This window comes from Drepanopeziza brunnea (assembly GCF_022702325.1).
Source record: "Drepanopeziza brunnea f. sp. 'multigermtubi' strain 214-2 chromosome Unknown ctg2, whole genome shotgun sequence".
Classification (NCBI taxonomy): domain Eukaryota; kingdom Fungi; phylum Ascomycota; class Leotiomycetes; order Helotiales; family Drepanopezizaceae; genus Drepanopeziza; species Drepanopeziza brunnea.
This window is the reverse complement of record NW_027094065.1, coordinates 710,132-727,515: the sequence shown is the minus strand read 5'-3', so window position 1 is coordinate 727,515 and position 17,384 is coordinate 710,132. Positions and strand designations below refer to the sequence as shown.

General features: G+C 47.4%; 3 protein-coding genes across 3 annotated transcripts; 2 read left to right on the top strand and 1 right to left on the bottom strand.

The window, feature by feature from the left end:
- Positions 1-918: 918 nt before the first annotated feature.
- On the top strand, positions 919-2,454 carry L3040_001419 (uncharacterized protein; the record flags this gene model as incomplete). The annotated part of the gene is made up of 3 exons (XM_007292976.2): positions 919-1,657; positions 1,732-2,330; positions 2,389-2,454. 3 exons carry the CDS (start codon positions 919-921, stop codon positions 2,452-2,454), a joined length of 1,404 nt encoding a protein of 467 aa, XP_007293038.2.
- Positions 2,455-10,144: 7,690 nt separating this feature from the next.
- L3040_001418 (uncharacterized protein) lies at positions 10,145-11,871 on the top strand (the record flags this gene model as incomplete). The annotated part of the gene is made up of 2 exons (XM_007292975.1): positions 10,145-10,682; positions 10,733-11,871. The coding sequence occupies 2 exons, from the start codon at positions 10,145-10,147 to the stop codon at positions 11,869-11,871; spliced, it is 1,677 nt and encodes a 558-aa protein (XP_007293037.1).
- Positions 11,872-15,781: 3,910 nt separating this feature from the next.
- L3040_001417 (uncharacterized protein) lies at positions 15,782-17,116 on the bottom strand (the record flags this gene model as incomplete). Its single annotated transcript, XM_007292974.1, has 1 exon — positions 15,782-17,116. One exon carries the CDS (start codon positions 17,114-17,116, stop codon positions 15,782-15,784), a length of 1,335 nt encoding a protein of 444 aa, XP_007293036.1.
- Between the last annotated feature and the right edge of the window lie 268 nt (positions 17,117-17,384).

Sequence of the window (17,384 nt, the reverse complement as noted above, 5' to 3'; positions counted from 1 at the left end):
TGGCATCATGGCCCATGGCCCATGGCCCATGGCGAGGCCGATGAACCATCTCTCTGTCTCGCTTGGCACGAATATCGCCGCCGCTTGATCCCAATCCGAAAAAAAAAAAAGGCCCTTTCGCCTACACCGCACGGCGTCGACCCCCAAGCACGAGGCCGCCTACCACCAGCATCTGACGGAGGTACTGTACCACAGTACAACAGTAACAGTACAACCGTACAACCGTACAACCGTACAACAGTACAACAACACAACAGTACAACAGTCCAACAGATGCAAGAACAGGAATGGCCGGGTCGTGTCGGGTCGTGTCGGGTCGTGTCGGGTCGTGTCGGGTCGTGCCGGTCATCGGCTCCAAAGTTCGTGTTCATGACGCGCTGCCCGCATACCGACGGCGAGATTCCTCAGGATCACGGGGAAAAGATGCCCCGTGCCGGCCGAGCCCGAGCCGGGAGCCTCAAATGAAATCTTCTTCGGGCCTGCCGTGCGGCTCGTCACGTGTGGGGGCTCTCCCTCTCGTCACTGCTGGCCCCCCCATCCACCAGTCCCCAGTCTAACTGCGATCTAGTCTACGGACTAGACGACTAGACGACGACTAAGCTACCTAGTCGATCCCTTGATCCCACACTCGTCCCCTTCTCTACTTCCCCTCTCCAATTAATCTTCGTCCATATCCAATTCCCCATGTCATTGAGATAGGAAATCCGAATCCGTCCGTATCTTTCTCGGCATTGCACTATTCCTATCTCTCCTCCTGGTTTGCTTCTATTTTTTATATATCTCAGCAGCAAGCCCTCCCTCTCCTCGTCACATCTCATCATCCCCCCTCCCCCCTTACCCCTCCCCCCTCAACATCACACGTCTCCTCTCACCCTCCCCCCCCCCCCCCATCCCCGAATCCAAAGACATCGAATCGAGATGCCAGGCTCCAAATCTTCCACCAAGAAAGGCATGGCCGCTGCCGAGTCGCAGTGGGAGCCCACCAAGGAGATTTCGGGTCACGATGATCAAGGGGTCGTGGCCGGCGACGTCGAGGACCTGGAGCGTGATGGACATGCGAATTTCAATCGGCTGGGTTGGAAGCGGCTCACCGTCGTGCTGCTGGTCGAGGCCATCGCGCTCGGCGCCTTGTCAATCCCCTCGGCCTTTGCGACGCTGGGGATGGTCCCCGGTGTCATCACGACCGTCGGGCTGGGCTTCGTCGCCATCTACACGAGTTACATCGTGGGTCAGGTCAAGCTGAAGTTCCCCCATGTGGCCCACTACGCCGACGCCGGACGCCTGATCGCTGGGAAATTCGGATACGAGCTGATCGGTGCCATGTTCTCGCTGCAGCTGATCTTCCTGGTGGGATCCCATTGCCTGACGGGGACCATTGCATTCCTCAAAATCACCGAGAGTAGCACCTGCTCGCTGGTCTTTGGCGTCATCTCGGCCGTCATCCTCCTGCTCCTGGCCCTGCCCCCATCTTTCGCCGACGTAGCGATTCTGGGATATATCGATTTCGTATCTATCATAGGCGCCATCGGGATTACGGTCATCGCCACGGGTCTCACCCGGGGAGATATGCCTGCCCAAGCGGATTGGTCAGCCTGGCCCAAGGAGAATACCAGCTTCACGGACGGCTTCATTGCCATCAGCAACATCGTATTTGCATGTAAGTCAAAGTCACCCCGCAAACGTATCTGCGCCACGTGAAACCCGTCACTGACGTCAATTGCCTCGGTGTAGACTCCTTCGCGGTCTGCCAGTTCTCTTTCATGGACGAAATGCACACCCCCAAGGACTTCGTCAAGTCCATCTGGGCGCTCGGCCTCATCGAGATCGTCATCTACACCGTCACCGGCAGTCTCATCTACGCCTTCGTTGGCAAGGATGTGGAATCTCCAGCTCTCCTCTCGGCCGGCCCCCTGATGGCCAAGATCGCATTCGGCGTCGCTCTCCCCGTCATCTTCATCTCTGGATCCATCAACGGCACTGTCGTTGGACGTTACCTCCACGGCCGAATGTACAAGGATTCCATTGTGCGATTCATCAACACCAAGCAGGGATGGCTCACCTGGATCCTCTTCATCACTGTTATCACCGTTATCGCTTGGGTCATTGCGGAGGCGATTCCTTTCTTCTCGGATCTGCTCAGCATCAGCTCGGCATTGTTCATCTCCGGCTTCACCTTCTACTTCCCGGCTATCTTCTGGTTCATGCTCCTCAAGGAGGGCAAGTGGAACGCGACGAAGATGAACATCCTCCTGAGCTTGGTCAACGTTGCTGTCTTCCTCATCGGCATGATTGTCTTGGTCGGGGGGACATATTCGTCTATTGTTGATATCGTAAGTTTTTCGATCTGTCCCCATATCAAGCACCAACAGTTACTGACATCCTCTTCAGAAAGATCAATACAGTTCCGGCGCGGTACGGGGTGCTTTCACCTGCGCACCAATTGGCTCCGAGTGATCGGCCAAGGTAGGCAAGGCCAGGAAAGAAGTTCGTTTGTGGAGTAGAGAATGGGCATTCCGTTGGTTCCCCAAAAAAAAAACGTTTCTTGACTCATTCAGGATTGGGTAATAAATAGATTTGGTATTAGAGCTTTGGCGCTATCACTGACTGCGACAGTGGGAGGTGCGGGAAAAACAAATCTTCTTCGGCGAGTTATTTCATATCAGCAAATCAATAGAAGAGGAGGAGGCTAGACGGATCAGGGATTCAAAAGAGAAGAAGAGGAAGAAGAGAAGAAAGAAGTGGCCTGGAGCGATTCCACAAAATCGGCGTTTTCTCTTTTGTTTTTGGTTATCATTATCGCTATAGACGTGCTTTTTTTTTTTTAAAGTTGACCCTTATCTGTATTATAGTACGACTAGAATTCCTTTCTGACACGGATGAGGGCGAGGGCGTCGGTTGGTTGATTGGGTCGATTGATTGGTTGGTTGGTTGCTGCGACGAGGAGGCTAAACAGTGCCCTAAGCCTCGTCTAGCGTTTAATTCGATAGACAGATAGAAAGATAATTCGCCGCTCTATGATCTTTTTTGGGGTTCTGGCTTTTGGGTTCTTGCTTGAGTGATTTGTTTGGTTTGGTTTTTTTTTTGTTTGGATTGTTTTGTTTGAACCTTGGTTTTGCGGCTGGCTAGCTAGCTACTGTGGATGTTCTAGGGAGTAGAGGGATGGTTTTAATGGGATGTGAGGCAGTTCAATGCATTGTAAGTCTTTTTGTCAAGGTGAGTGTTTGGATTTGGGATTGGGATTGGGTTTGGGGTTAGGTTTGGGGTTGGGCTTGGGGTGCGATGGGGAGGGTTTGGATGGGATGGAGATGGATTCGTGCTGATAGGAGGAGGGGAGGCATCTGATCTGGTTTTCATTCCGCTGATTATGATTATTACTCCTACCAGCTCTCTCACTAGCTAGCTTTCATTAGAAAAGTTCAAGTTCTGGTTCTAGTTCTTCGACTAGGCCTTGGGACTTGGGACTTGGGACTTGGGGGTTAGGTAGGTAGGTAGGTAAGGTGAGGTAGGAGGCGTCATCGATCTGGTGGACATGTACTCATGTGCTCATCATGACATGACATGCATGCTTCTTTCTCGTCGATCTATATATTAATTAACCTACCTTAGGGGTAGGTCGGTAGGTAGGTAGTTCAGATCGGGGCTACGACGACCGTTATCAAGGCTGCTTTGCTTTGCTTTGCTTTGCGTCGGTCCAGGCCAGGTATCTCAAGTAGGTAGGCAGCCAGATCAGGTATTTACCATTCGCGAACAACCAAAATCACGCGACGCACCTACTTGTGAAACGCAGCCGCGCTCCTGAAAACAGGGTACCTGCTGGGAGACTCTTGACAGAATCGAGATTTGTTTGGCGGTGGGGGTTTCTGGCTAAACCACCCCGGTTTTATCTTAGGGTTGGTTGAAGCAGTTTTTCAGTAGCTACAAAGTGATCGGGGGGGGGGGGTTTCCTCCTTTTTTTTTTGTAAGCTAGGTAGGTGGTACCTTTTCCAAGGAGGACAGTTGAGGGGGTTCTACGTATTTTTATTTTTTCTGTTATAATAAGCTTTCTGTAAGGATCTTCGGCGGCGATCGTTGCTGATCATCATTCGTGGTTTTTTTTTTTTTTTTTTTTTTTTTTTTTTTTTTCCACAAAGAAGGGGGTTCTTGATGGAATCCAGATTTCAGAGGTCTTTGTTATTCTTTCTTTTGATTGCAACGATACCGTCGTTCGATGGAATGTTACGGATCTATAAGGTTAAAGGAAGATACTTAGAGAGGGGTCTTGCGAGGGGGTTGGGTTTGTTAAGGTTATCGCAGTTACTTACCTAGCGTGAATACCTCGAATAGATAGTACTACGTAGGTATCGTGAATCTATGTATGTCCAAGCAAAGTGGTCTTTTCAAACCCTTTTGTTTTGTGTAAAAGGAGCGAAGAGGGTTTTGATTACTTAGGGATTTGCGGGTATTCAGAAGACCGTAGTAAGTCTATGACCAGGTATTCACGACTACCTGGCCTGGACCAAATCACCTACCTCTTTCTTATCAGAGTGATTCGATTAGGCAGGAGGCGTCATCGGTTTCGATGATATGATATGCTTCTTTATCTATCTATTACATAGGCCCTTCTATTTCTATGACCGTCACTATTGTAGCTACTACGTCCCAGGCCTGATTGTTGCACCCTTGATGTTAGGGTAACCAGGGGCTCTAAAGTGGAAACTAAACTTTTGGGGCACCCTCAAGGGTGTAACAATTACGCCCGCACCGTGGTAGATGGGATCAGTTTAGGTTAGCTTTACGGATTACTTTTTACGTACTACGTACGTTCAACGTCACAGGCATAATTGTTACACCCTAAGGGTAGGGTAGTTAGGGGGTTTAAGGTGGAGATTTAAACTTTTGAGGCACCCTCAGACTGTAGCAATTCTTTCCTCGACGTTTCGTCATCCTTATCGTCATCGAGTCGGGAATATGATTTGCTTGCCACCTACCTAAGTAGATACGTACCTAGTACCTGTTATGTCACACAGACCCTTCCCTTTTTGATATTCATACGTAATGGTCGATTACCTTAAATTCAATTTATAAAAGACCCCGACTTGGCATACGCAGCCAAGTCGGCATTACCAAGGCGGGACAGAAGGTAGGATCTGCTCTTATACGTAGTATAGATAAAAAGATTAACCAATACTTAAATCGTACTTATTTTTACACCAAAAGATGCACGGTACTGAGCTTGGTACCACTCAGTTCTACCAATTTTCAATATCAAGTTGTTATCCTATCATTATTCTAGGTTAAAGTAGTAAAAATGATACTTTTAGTATACTTTTATGATACTTTTCAAGGTTACCAGTCCGCGCGCTAAATAAGCGAGGACCTAGGAAAGTCAATAACGCTTTTCTGGAAGGGCTACGATTCTTTACTTGTACGAGGTGCCCCTTACGAACCTTAGCTTTTCTTTTCTGCGGCAAAGAAAGTCTGGAGAGCCGAATCAAGATAGTCTTTCGAAGGGATTTTCTTGTTTATCGGCGACCCGAACGAGCCTTTTTTTACTTCGACTACGGTACGGCGCCGGTTACGATTTATACTCAACGAGCATACCGATTGAAAATACTAAAAGGATCTGCGATAAAAGGGGGACGGAGTAAGAAAGATAAAGAAAAGTTTAAGACGATTTACTACGTACGTAGTATGATCTTGCGCTTGCGAAAAGACTATTTGGCTGGCTCCGATCCGGCCTCGAATTATCTTGATAATCGATACCGATACCGGTATGCTGGTACGTTGTGACGGGACTAGGACTCTGGGACAACGTGGTGCGCTCCCGGGGGAACTCTTTCTCGCATTGCTGTATTACCACGGTACAGACCTAAGTATTACCCCTCGAGGGTAGGGAAAACAGGGGGTTTAAAGTGGAAACTAAACTTTTAAGGCACCCTCGAGGGGTAATACGTAGTACGTAGTACTTAGGCCTGTACCGTGGTATATTGGGCTTTCTTTTGGAGTTTGGGCTTTTGCATTGGACCTTTTCCTTTTCTCTTTCTTGTTCTCGGCTGACTCCGGTCCGGCCTCGACCCCCGTCGCTACGCGACTTGAACAGCTGGCTTCTAGCTAGCTATAGCAGTCTATACCTGCTTGACTTTCTTTTGTGGTTTTCCTTTGACGAAAGGTTTCTTTCTATATGATCCATCCTATTTGCAAGGGAAGGGCGCATGCGATAGTAGCCTTCGCTATAGCACTGTGAATTGCTTTCTAGGGCCTTCTTGTATGTAACTCCTTAGCTTAGCACGTCGCCGTACCTTATAGGAGGTCCTAGGGCGGCAGGCTTCGCCTGCTACCCGCCCGACATAAATAAATACAACAACAACAACAACATATGTAGTATACTGGTACGTTACTTACTTTTCTAGCACTGCTCTGTGCATATACGGCTGACTCCGGCCCGACCTCGATATTAGTTGCTTCGCGACTCGCACAGCTACGCTTTTAAGCTGACTATACCGGTAACAGTTTGTGCCTGCTTGACTTTCTTTTGTTGTTTTCCTTAGACGAAAGATGTCCTTTCACTATGATCCGTCTTATTTGTAAAGAAAAGGCGCAGACGATAGCAGCACTCGCTGTCGCACTTTGAATTGCTTTCTATGGCTAGCTTATGCGTAACGCTTTAGCTTAGCACGTCGCCGTACCTCATAAGAGGTCCTAAGGGGGCAGGCTTCGCTTGTTACCCGCCCGACGTTAGTAAATACAAAAACAATAACAACAAATATACGTTACTTACGCTACAACTTGTTTCATGAGTCTTTCTTTCAATAAATCTTTTTAAACGATCTACTTTATCCGTAAGAGAAAAGCATAATCGATAGCAGCTGCGCTATATCAACTTGAAATGCTTTTAAGAGTTATAAAGGTTATGCGATACCGCGGAATTAATGACTTAAGACTGTTGAAAAGAGAGCTTTTCTTTAATATGTTTTTACTTTCGATGAGATAGTACTGTGTATATAATTCTTTTACTTAGCACGTCGCCGTACCTTATAAAAGGTCATAGGGCAGCACGCAAAGCTTGCCACCCGCCCGACATTAATAAATACAATAATAATAACAACAATAATAACAATGACCAATAACGCCATCCTGGAGCTCGAAAGCAATCGACTTCGAAGACGATAAAAAAGAAAGTGATAAAAAAAGACAGCGATAATAATTTGGCAGCTATATATAATAGCGATTTCACGCTTGACGATAGTACTAGTATCATACGGGTGTATGATGCAAGGTTAAATACGTATTCGGTTTCGAGTATCTTGGATTGGGTTTACATGCCTTCAATTAAATAGAATCGTAGCCATTTATATAATTACCGATGTAAACGGAAAGTAGCAAACGGAAGCTAGTAGCCTGATTTATTTGGATTCGTTCAGGTAGATTAGATTATCTTTACGGATTACTTTTACCTACCTACGTACGTACTTTCCTCGATATTAGTTTTTTATCGATTTGCCACTGACTTGGTAATATGATATGCTAAGGTAGATAGGTACCTGCTCTGTTAAAGAGACACCCGCCTTTTCCCTCCCTCTCTTTGATATATACCTTATGTACTTTTCAAGTTAAGTTGAGCTTGATTCAATTTGATTTTTGATTTAAGTTAAGAAACTAAACCCTTTAACTACCTAAACATACATGCCAACCTTTCCTTTCCTAACCTAACCTAACATTTCATTTCCTCATAACAGAATAAAGCCATCTCTAGGGGGAAAAAATCATTTTAAAGAGAATTGCAATAATGCCGTCTTCGTTAAACAACAGCCTGCTGAATGAACTCGACCCGTAATTTTTCTGAAAGGACGGAGCCATACATCCCATCTGCCCGGGACTTACTCATTGGAAAGAGCTTTCCTTCTTTGTGGTTTTTAATCTTTTATCTGGAAAGGACTTTGGATATAAGACTTTCACTGAGCACGTCGCCCTACCCCCATAGGAGGTCTCCAGGGTCTAAAGCATTGCGTTTTGGATACCTTCCCGAAGAGAATCATTTCTACTAGGTATGACTATTGCTAATATTACTCCGCCTTGACAGAGTTCGTGCTTCCGAAGTCTCCATGATTGATCGAGAGGACTGCAGGAACTCTGCAATTGTAGGCTGGCTGGTAGGGGCGCCTTCGGTGGGTTCCACCACTACTGGGTTATTATTAGAATCTGGTTTGGAGAAGCTGGGAGCAGGTATAAGAAACGTGGTTTTTTTTTTGGGGGGGGGGGGGGGGGGGGAGAGAGAGAGAGGCTCTTATGTCAGAGACGAGATAAATGAATCTATCCTAGTATAGTGGGAAGGAAGGAAGGAAGGAGGGAAAGAAGGATGCGCTTCTTTTGGCAAGGTACTTAGTGGGTTACGTAGTTGTTGCACTGCATTTAAGGTGGGATTTTTTATATGTTGTGTTAGCAAGTATCTTACGAGGGCTTTGATGTGAATGGAACGAACGATACGTGCGCGGGTAGGGTGTACAGAAATATGTATATTATATCATTCTAGTGTCAAGAAAGACTCTGGGTACGGAGGAGTACGTTGTATCTTTCCAGGGGATGAGCTGATGAGCTGATGAGCGCGCACCTTGGTTTCGGAGGAGGTTCTTTGGATGGTAGTCTTGACGGCGCAATGCGACAAGTGCGGACGTACAGTAAGATGGCGGTCGTGCATCTTTTGGATATGTGCCCTGTCTGTACCTGGGATTGCGGCTATGGTGGATATGGGTGGGTAAGGAATGAGGCTGAAGTGGATGTGTGATACGAGGAGGGGGGCTTTGGTATTATGTCACAGTAATTGTGAGGATTGAGACTTTTACGAGTGAGACTTTGGAGTGGAAGGTGGATCACGTTTTTTTTTTGTTCTCATACTTTTTTCTTTCTTGTTAGAAAATCCAAGCGCAACTACTTATTTCAAACCTTCCTTGGACCACGATGGCAATAGCAAAAGTATTAGCACTTCTATCCTCCTTTTTTAAGACGGCTCGTAGAAGTACACCTCCTTATCCTTACCAGGGATTGCTACAAGCAGACTCTAGCTCGTAGGCGAGGCGAACGTAGGCGAGGGTAAGATCCTCAGCAGTAATCTCTTTGAAGCCGCAATTATTGCACTGCGAATTACTTTTATGGTGGTTGCCTTATCTCATAAATCTATGCTTTCACGAAGAATCGATCGTACCGCTAGCCTAATATTGCGAAATTCTCATGTCTTTCGCTCCCATCTCGCGGGATGCCTCGTTGTACGTTTCCTCATCAAACCCAGTCCCATCCATCCTAACCATGCCTGACTGACTGACTGTCACAATTCAATTCTTACCATGCTAACTTTGTAGTACATAGACCAATTCGTAGCTCATATCTTGCTACTCTAAACCCCTACGAGTCTTGAACTTGACTCAAGCCACTGCTATTTTAAGCATGGCACATTTTGGTATCCTCGGCCAGGGTTGAACTAAAAGAAGAGTGTCATATTCCAAGCTCTTTAAAGGCAGGAAATCAAGCTTTCGGCTTTCAGGGGCGTAGATGTGACCTCGCGGGTACCTTTCCCCATTCATTGTTCCACGAGCTGTGGCTGAACCACGCTAGGGGTGTAAATTGGGATTCGGTATTTGGCGCTACGGAGAAAGAAGACTTACTTACGTGTACCGCAGGAACGGCTTAATCTGCATTCCGTTTCAGCTGAGCCCAATCACTGACTGATTTCTACAGTTTTTGAGCTCAACCTTCCGCTGCTATCCCTCAAACGTGGCAGTTCACTGGCCTTACTGTGGCTTTCTTGCCAAACCATGACTACTCATTCTTGACGACAAGCACTTGCAGATTCTCCTCGTGCTGGATGGGATGAGAAAACAAAGTCAGCAAAAGGGCGAGGCATAGCGATCTTACCGCCGGCTGACAGAAAGGCTGCGCAAAGCGAATTGTCAAGCGCCAGGAGGGTACGTCCAGGTGACCCCTATATCTGATTCATACTACTATATGAGAGGTTCCTCTTTCCAGACGATATATCCTTCTCCACTGAGATCGATGATCATAATCTCTTTGGTTGAACATATATCACAGTCGTGCTTACCGGGCCAAGTCGACAAAGCCCAAGATCTTCATTGACGGACATATTTTCCCTCTCCTACGCTCATCTACCTTCACCATGTTCTCTCCACCTACCCAGCCACAGCAAGACTCGTCTCCAGTGAAGAGATTGGCTTGCGATCGATGTCATGATCAGAAGCTCAGGTGCACACGACCTCAGGACGGGGAGCCATGTGTTCGATGCCAGAGGGCAGGCGTACTGTGCAACGTCAGCGTTGCGCAAAGGACAGGCAGACCGCGGAAGTCATCAAACAATCGACCTCAAGATGAGAGAAAGACAACACCAAATAGATCTAGCTCAGCAACAGGCGGCAGTTTGGAGAACAGGGACAAGAAGATGGGTATCACGAGGACTAAAAGCACAGAGTCGATGAGCGAAGGGAGTTTCGATTCAACCCCTTTGCCAGACTCCTATATTCCGATGAGCTGGGAGGTGGACGCATTCGCGTCGAATTCCTTGTTGTCAATATCCCCGGCTCTACTTCCAATTCAGCCATATAATCAACAGATGTCGACCGACGAGTATGCGGATTTGCTGGAATGCACCACCGATCAAGCCTATTTTGATAACATGGATCTTTCCGATTTCTCTGACAGTAGGTAGTGCTCTTTGGCGCCTTTGAGGAACCTATCTGACAGTTTGTAGCAAATTTCACGCCAAACTTCTATGAGCCGAATCCAAAAAAGAGAAAGTCAAATACTCAGCAATTCTACACGGACCAAGTTTCCATGTCCCCTCCGGTTGATGACGGGTTTTCTGCTAGAATATCTTCCTTCCCGGACATGGAAATGCCCACCATCAGTCCAGCAATCACCACTTTATCCTCCACAGCGGGCATGCCAGACCTCATGGCGGCCATAAGCCCGCCCAACGACTCAACGCACGCCCAGAAACTGTCAAAGCTTCAATCCGAAATCGAAACCTGCTCAGAAAGCATCACGCACCAAGCCCGTCGTATGAGCACACCTTCAACCGCCTACAGTTCGGAGGGCCAGAAGCTATCCGAAGCCCTTGGCGTCCTACTCTCTACAGCCGAACGCTTCATCGAGCTCATTACCTGCATCTGCAAGTCATCCGACAGTCTAGTCCCCAGCCGCTCTTCTTCTCCCTCACCGTGGTACCAGCCAGACCAAGCAAACGGGTCCTTCGGCACCACCAACCGGCCATTCTCAGCCCTCCATTCCCACAACAATACCTTCTCCACCAGTCTCGACCCGGGTCTCCTCCTCGGCGGAGCAGCCGCAGCGCCCGAGAGTAGCAGCGCCCTCAGCACCTCGACATTCTACACGATGCTCAAGTGCCACGTCCGCCTGCTCTCCGCCTACGACGCCACCCTCGACGCCATGTCCTCCCGCCTGCTCGAGCTCGCCCATCTCGACATGCACGCCATCGCCCTCACCTCGGCGCTCTCCATCGGCTCCTTCGTCGTGCCCTACGGCGCCATCATCGAGACGCTGCTGCACCTGCAGGTCATCTCCCACCAGCTGCACCGTCTCAAGACGGCCCTGCATGGGAACCTGCTCAAGCTGCAGCCGCCCCGGCAGCAACAGCAACAGGAGCGGCAGGGCGGCGGCAGATCGATCCCGTCGCGCCTAGGCCTGTGCCGACAGGCGGCTGGACGGAGCCCAAGTGTCAGCATGATAGATTTCAAACTCGAGGAGATCCACGAGCGGGAACGGGCCCTGCAGGCGAAATTGCTGCGGATCGAGAACCTGGCTGAGAGCTCGAAGCTGCAAGAAGCTCGGAATCATGACGAGGAGGGTTTCACCGCTCTTTGGGCATGAGTGGCCGCAAAATAAAGCCTTGGGCGTTGTGCGTTATTAGCGCTGTGTGCGTTGTTGGCGCTTTTGATTTGCATATTCCTGATTGGCCTGCCTCTTTGTTTACCGTTTGGATTGGTGCGTGCATTCAATATTCCCAGGTCGACGGAATTTTTTTTTTTTTGGCTTTCTTGAATTTTTTGGGCTTTTCAAACATACCCCCGGCGTATATACTCATTACCATAGGATACATATGTATACAAGCATAGCTAGCTAGCTAGCTGCAGGAGTCACGCAATAGATATCTTTTTTCCATCTCTCTTTTTTTTTTCATGAATCCCACCTAATTTATTCCCGGCGTCAATAATGTGGTGGAAATTATTGGAATTTATGATGTTTAAAAAACGTATATACTTGTAAACATATATACTCTGCCTTACGGATACGAAGTACGCTTAAGTCTTCCCCCTTAGTCAGTCCGTCAATAATCCAGCAGCCGCCCAGTCCTGGCAGCGGGTGCAGCATATATCCCGGATCTTCTTTGTTTTTTTGTTTTTTTTTAAAAAAGAAAAAACCTTTACTTACGATCTTATCTTTTTCTTATATCCTGAAACAAAGAAAGAAAGGACAAAAGAAAATATAAAAGTAGCCTTCGTAAAGGGTTTTTGGACAAGAGAGAAAACTGATGTGCCTCTTGTGCGATTAAGTTGGCGGAATGTGGAAGGAAGGATGGGAGGAAATGGGTAGATCGGATAACTAAGCGAGTCAGTTTCCAAAGCTGGGAAATGGTTATGTTTTGGAGATGGGGGGGCTTACTCGGGGGAATGGGAGGAATCTGTACTTGCATTATTAGTGCGCTGCAGCTTTCCGAAGTTCGAATAGGCTCTAAGCCACTCGAATGCTGTCCAATAGGAGAAGGGTATGCATTGCGTGGGTCTTGCGCAGGGGGCTTTTGGGATATTTGAATGGATGGGGTTGTGTTTTATATAGGATGTAAGATGTGATATATTTTAAGATCTCTTAAGTAAGCTTTACATTCTTTTTCTTCTTTTTGCGGTACTTGTAAAATGGATATTTTTAATTTACTGATTGGCTGACTGGCTGATTAGATGGTAGACTGACTAACTGGCAGGCTGTAGCCAAGCTAGCTTTCCAGAATTTAAATCGGCAATAAGCAGAGAGATGATATGCGCTGGAGAAAGCGAACACGCTAGAGGACGCGGCCGGAACTCCAGCTATGTATGGCCTTCACCTGGCTAAATGAGAAGATGACAAGACTCCCTAAAACAAAACATGCGACCGTCATTGATGAAATCGATATAAAGACCGGGGGAGAGGTGGGAAGCTTGTTGTTTATTTTAGAGATGTATAGTAAGTCTTTCAATTTTTAATAGGATGTTTTGATCTGAGCCGGCGATGAGGCTTTTGAGAGAGTTCGTTGCGCTATAGCTGGCTGACGTGCAATGCATGCAATTAATACAACTGAAAATGACAAAGGAGCGCTATATTAGCTTGGAGCGTGGATAGATGGACGGATAGATGAACAGCATGCAAGATATATGCTAAGATGCCGCTGCATCTCACCTGCCGCACCCTTTCCAAAAGAATAAACTACGGAGCAGTAGAGTACTACCCTATCTACATGCATTCGTGCATTCATTCAGATCAGGATACCAAGTCCAGTCCTGCCTACACATGTCGTACGTACACCACCGGACCCAAAACGCTGGGCCGGAACCTCGAGTAGTCGAGTCCAGAGATCGCAGCTCTGTGAGGTAAGATTTCTGGGGTGGGTAATCACCGAATTTCGAGATATATAGCTCTATTAACTACGCATCGAGGCATACGATTCTTTTGTTTTAAACATCAACTCTCAGGCCGAATTGGCTTATCCGTTCAGCCAGAAGCTAACGTGCGTCGCTGCGGCTTGCTTGCTCAGCTGGGTACATGCGAGTCAAGACTCTCTCAGCTTTTTTCGTCTCCGTTTCCGTTCCTCCCTCCCCTTCCTTCTTGATCCAACTAATCTAACCCGCGAGTAAGTACGGTAAAGATATCCATTTTGCAAAGCATCTTTATCTCAGAATAATTCAACTTGATCTTAACAGCTCGTACAATAGAAGCTTTTCTTCTCTTCCTCCTCCTCCTTCTTCTTTCCCTCTTCATATTCTTTCATTACCGCGACACTCTGCTCCCCTTCCCTGCCTCCACGACAACAATTCTCACATCCTACAATCCCTCACCGGAGAGATCTCGACCTTATACATCTTACACACCACCTATACATTTCTCACAATCCCGAACAAGTAAATAATAGCCAGTGCGCTTACGCTGCCTTGTAACCTGCGGGCTCTCGGTTACAATTAGACGCTACCTGAAACCTGAAGCCTAAAGCCTTGAATCCAAAAGATTTGATCGCCCGTTGCGATTCCTTCTATGCTTCTGGTATCTCTCCAGCACATGAATACTATGTATAGCTTAGGACGTAAGTAAGAAAGTAGGTAGGTGCGTGAGACAAAGGGACGAGCTGGAGGTGATATGCGGCAAGCGGCATGCGGCAGGGATGAAGGGCGTACGGTATGTACAACGTACAACTTGAGTACTACGTACGTACGATAGATAAGGCGCAGGTGGCGGGGTACAGTGCGGCGGTGCAAAGCAACAAAGGAAGAAACAGAAAGAAAAGGAGAGATAGAGCGGTGTAAGTTCTTGCTTTACAAAAAGATTGAACGCAGCTTCGAGATTTTGATAAAAGAGGTGGCTAGTACGGCAAGATGAGGCGAGGCGAAGCGAACAATCGTCGGTTACTGTTGGAATATTGGGTTCTGCCTGTATTCCCTTGTATGGACTAGCCTCTTGGCTGGTCTCTTGGCTACTCCTTTTACTATAGCTCTCAGTACTCTCACACCTAATCTACTACACCTTCTCCACTCCCGATTCTACTTATCAGTTACCTTAACTTTAACTTGTAAAAAATCCCGACTGGTTCTGCGCCAGGTCGGTAAATTTTTTCTTTTCGAATTATTATTTAAAGTAACAGACGATTAAGCTTAATCAAAATCCGCTCTCGCTATACTCCGTATGATTTTTTTTTAATTCGAAAATGGGATTGTTGAAAAAAGTGCTTGTAGCCTCGTATGAAAGAGGAACTTTTTCCCTAACGCCGTTTAGGGAGGTACAGCGGTTATATGATCCCCTATGTTCTAATTCATTATGGACACTGGCTTAAAAGGGCTCTGGTCTTGTTTTATAGAAGACGGTTATTAGACCGCCTAAATTCAGTACTAAGCTCTATTCAGGAACAGCTTAGCTAATAGACTGTCTCCTTGAAAAAAACCGTCCTATGCCGTCCTTGTCTAATTATTTGGAACTGTTTCTTTGAACGCTCGTTCTAAGATTTTGAAATGATCTAATAATTTTCTATATTTCTCGATTAATGTATATACGAATTCGTTTGAAAATAATAACTGTTTATATTCCTCGATAAATTTAAATATTTAAGACAGTTTTTAGCTACGTATATTTTCACTACAGAGGTACAGCGGCCGCTGTACCTCTGTACATTTTAATTGCTTGACTTGCAACAAATACCGGGAGATACATCTTTATATCTATAATGCAAGTGTGTATAGCAATGTTTTTTATGCATGCAGATTTCCTTTATTGTTTATACTAGTAGGTGTATTTGGATAAGTGTTTTGCTGTCAGTATCCGGGGTGTGCCAGGTCGGGGTTTTTTACAAATCAAATTCAAGGCAATCGACGATTAAACAAAACTATGAAAAATTTGTCATTTAATTTAATTCAGTTCAACGCGAGAAAAGATGTATGCAAACGATTATGACTCCAGAGACTCGCAGTTGATAAATATCGAAAAGGAAAAGGAAAGCCGGTCCATCTTCTGCATGACTTCTCTCCAAGGGCCCCGCGGTGACTATCTACTTCAAGAGTCGCGGGTTCAAAGGGGTCAGTCCGACCCGGTTGGTAGCATAGTTGATTTGGAAATAAGTCCTGCTCAGCACCTGCAAGCCGAAGAAGGTCTGGGCCCCGTCAACCGGCCGGTCCCAGACGCGGGCGTTCAGGAGACACTTCCCGGGAATGAGGGTGGTGTCGATGTACTGCTGCGGCACCGAAGAGATCCGCTGCCGTCCACCGATCTCGTAGGAGATGGTCGGGAAGCTTTCGATCTTGCGGCAAGGGACTTCGTGGAGGCCGCCGGCGCCCGGGTTGACGGGCGAAATTCCCGGGAGATTGAAGACGTCGAGCGGGGTGGCGCTGGTCTTCTTGACGAGGTAGTTGAACGCGTCCCAGGGCATGGGCGCACCGTGGCCGAACTTGTCCTCGTCCCAGATGGCTATAGGTTCGATGGAGTCGCACCGAGGGTTCCTGGTCGTCGCGTTGTAGTTCGGGGAGTTGGTGGCCTTGAGGGAGAAGGGCTTGTGGTCGATCCATAGACCGGTCCATCTAGAGGACCAGTAGTTGGTGCGGGCTGGGCTCAACGACAGGTGCTCGCCCGAGTTGATGCAGTCATCCACCACGATGTCGTGGAAGACGGTGTCTCTGGGATCGTACACAGATTGGTCGGTGCCGCCGAGGACGGTCATGTAGTCTTGCCCGTGGCAGGATTTGGAGTCCTTGAGCTGCTCGCACATGTGCCATCCCACCACTGAATCGAGGACCCCGGCCTTAAAAAATTGGTAGGGTGCTGAAAAGAAAGTCTCGTTCATACCCCTGAGAACTGGAGCGAAGCCGAATACTCCTGCGATATCGAAGACAGCCGGGAGCGGGTTGGTCAGATTCGTGTTCTGCATCACGGTGTTCTTCAAGCACTTCTGGCTGCCATCAACTTCACTGTTAAAGCATATGGTGTCTTTGCCGAAGGTCGTGATAAAAGGAATGCCAGGCGTATAATCAGTCCCCAGGAAGGATTGTTGCTTGTAGGTCGTGTTCTTGAATGTCGAAGACTTGGTCTGCTCAAAGTACTGCTGGCCCGCCAGGATACATCTCTCGACGCTGTGGACGCCTGCACAGTCCGGAGTGTGTATCCAGGTTGACTGCCAGGTCCAATCGCTGAGGAGACCCACGGACTGAGGAGGGTTGCCCACGGTAAGGTTCATGATTGCACCATGAATCGATTCCTTCCCGGGCATGAAGATCATCTTCGAGATTCCTGGTTTTGAATAGTGGTCCTCGGTTGGAACTGCGAATGCTGAACTAGCCGACAGGGCAGCCACGAGGTAAGCTCCTGCGGCGGAGAATACTGATTTGACCATTGTTGCAGCCGGTGAAGAGTATCAAGACGACGATAAGAGTAGTGTGTAAAGTAGCAACAATGCCTGCAACAGAGAGGATGAATATGCCGGACTCTGTGGGTGTCAGAATAGAGTATTGTACTTTGTTGTTGAAGTGAATAGACTGCGAAGGTTGCTGATGCTGTATGAATGATCTTCAGAAGAAATCTCCCTGTTTAAGTATTTCTCGATCGTATCAGCCAATGCCAGTGTGAGGCTCTCTTTACCTTTCGATAAGTTCCCGATGGTG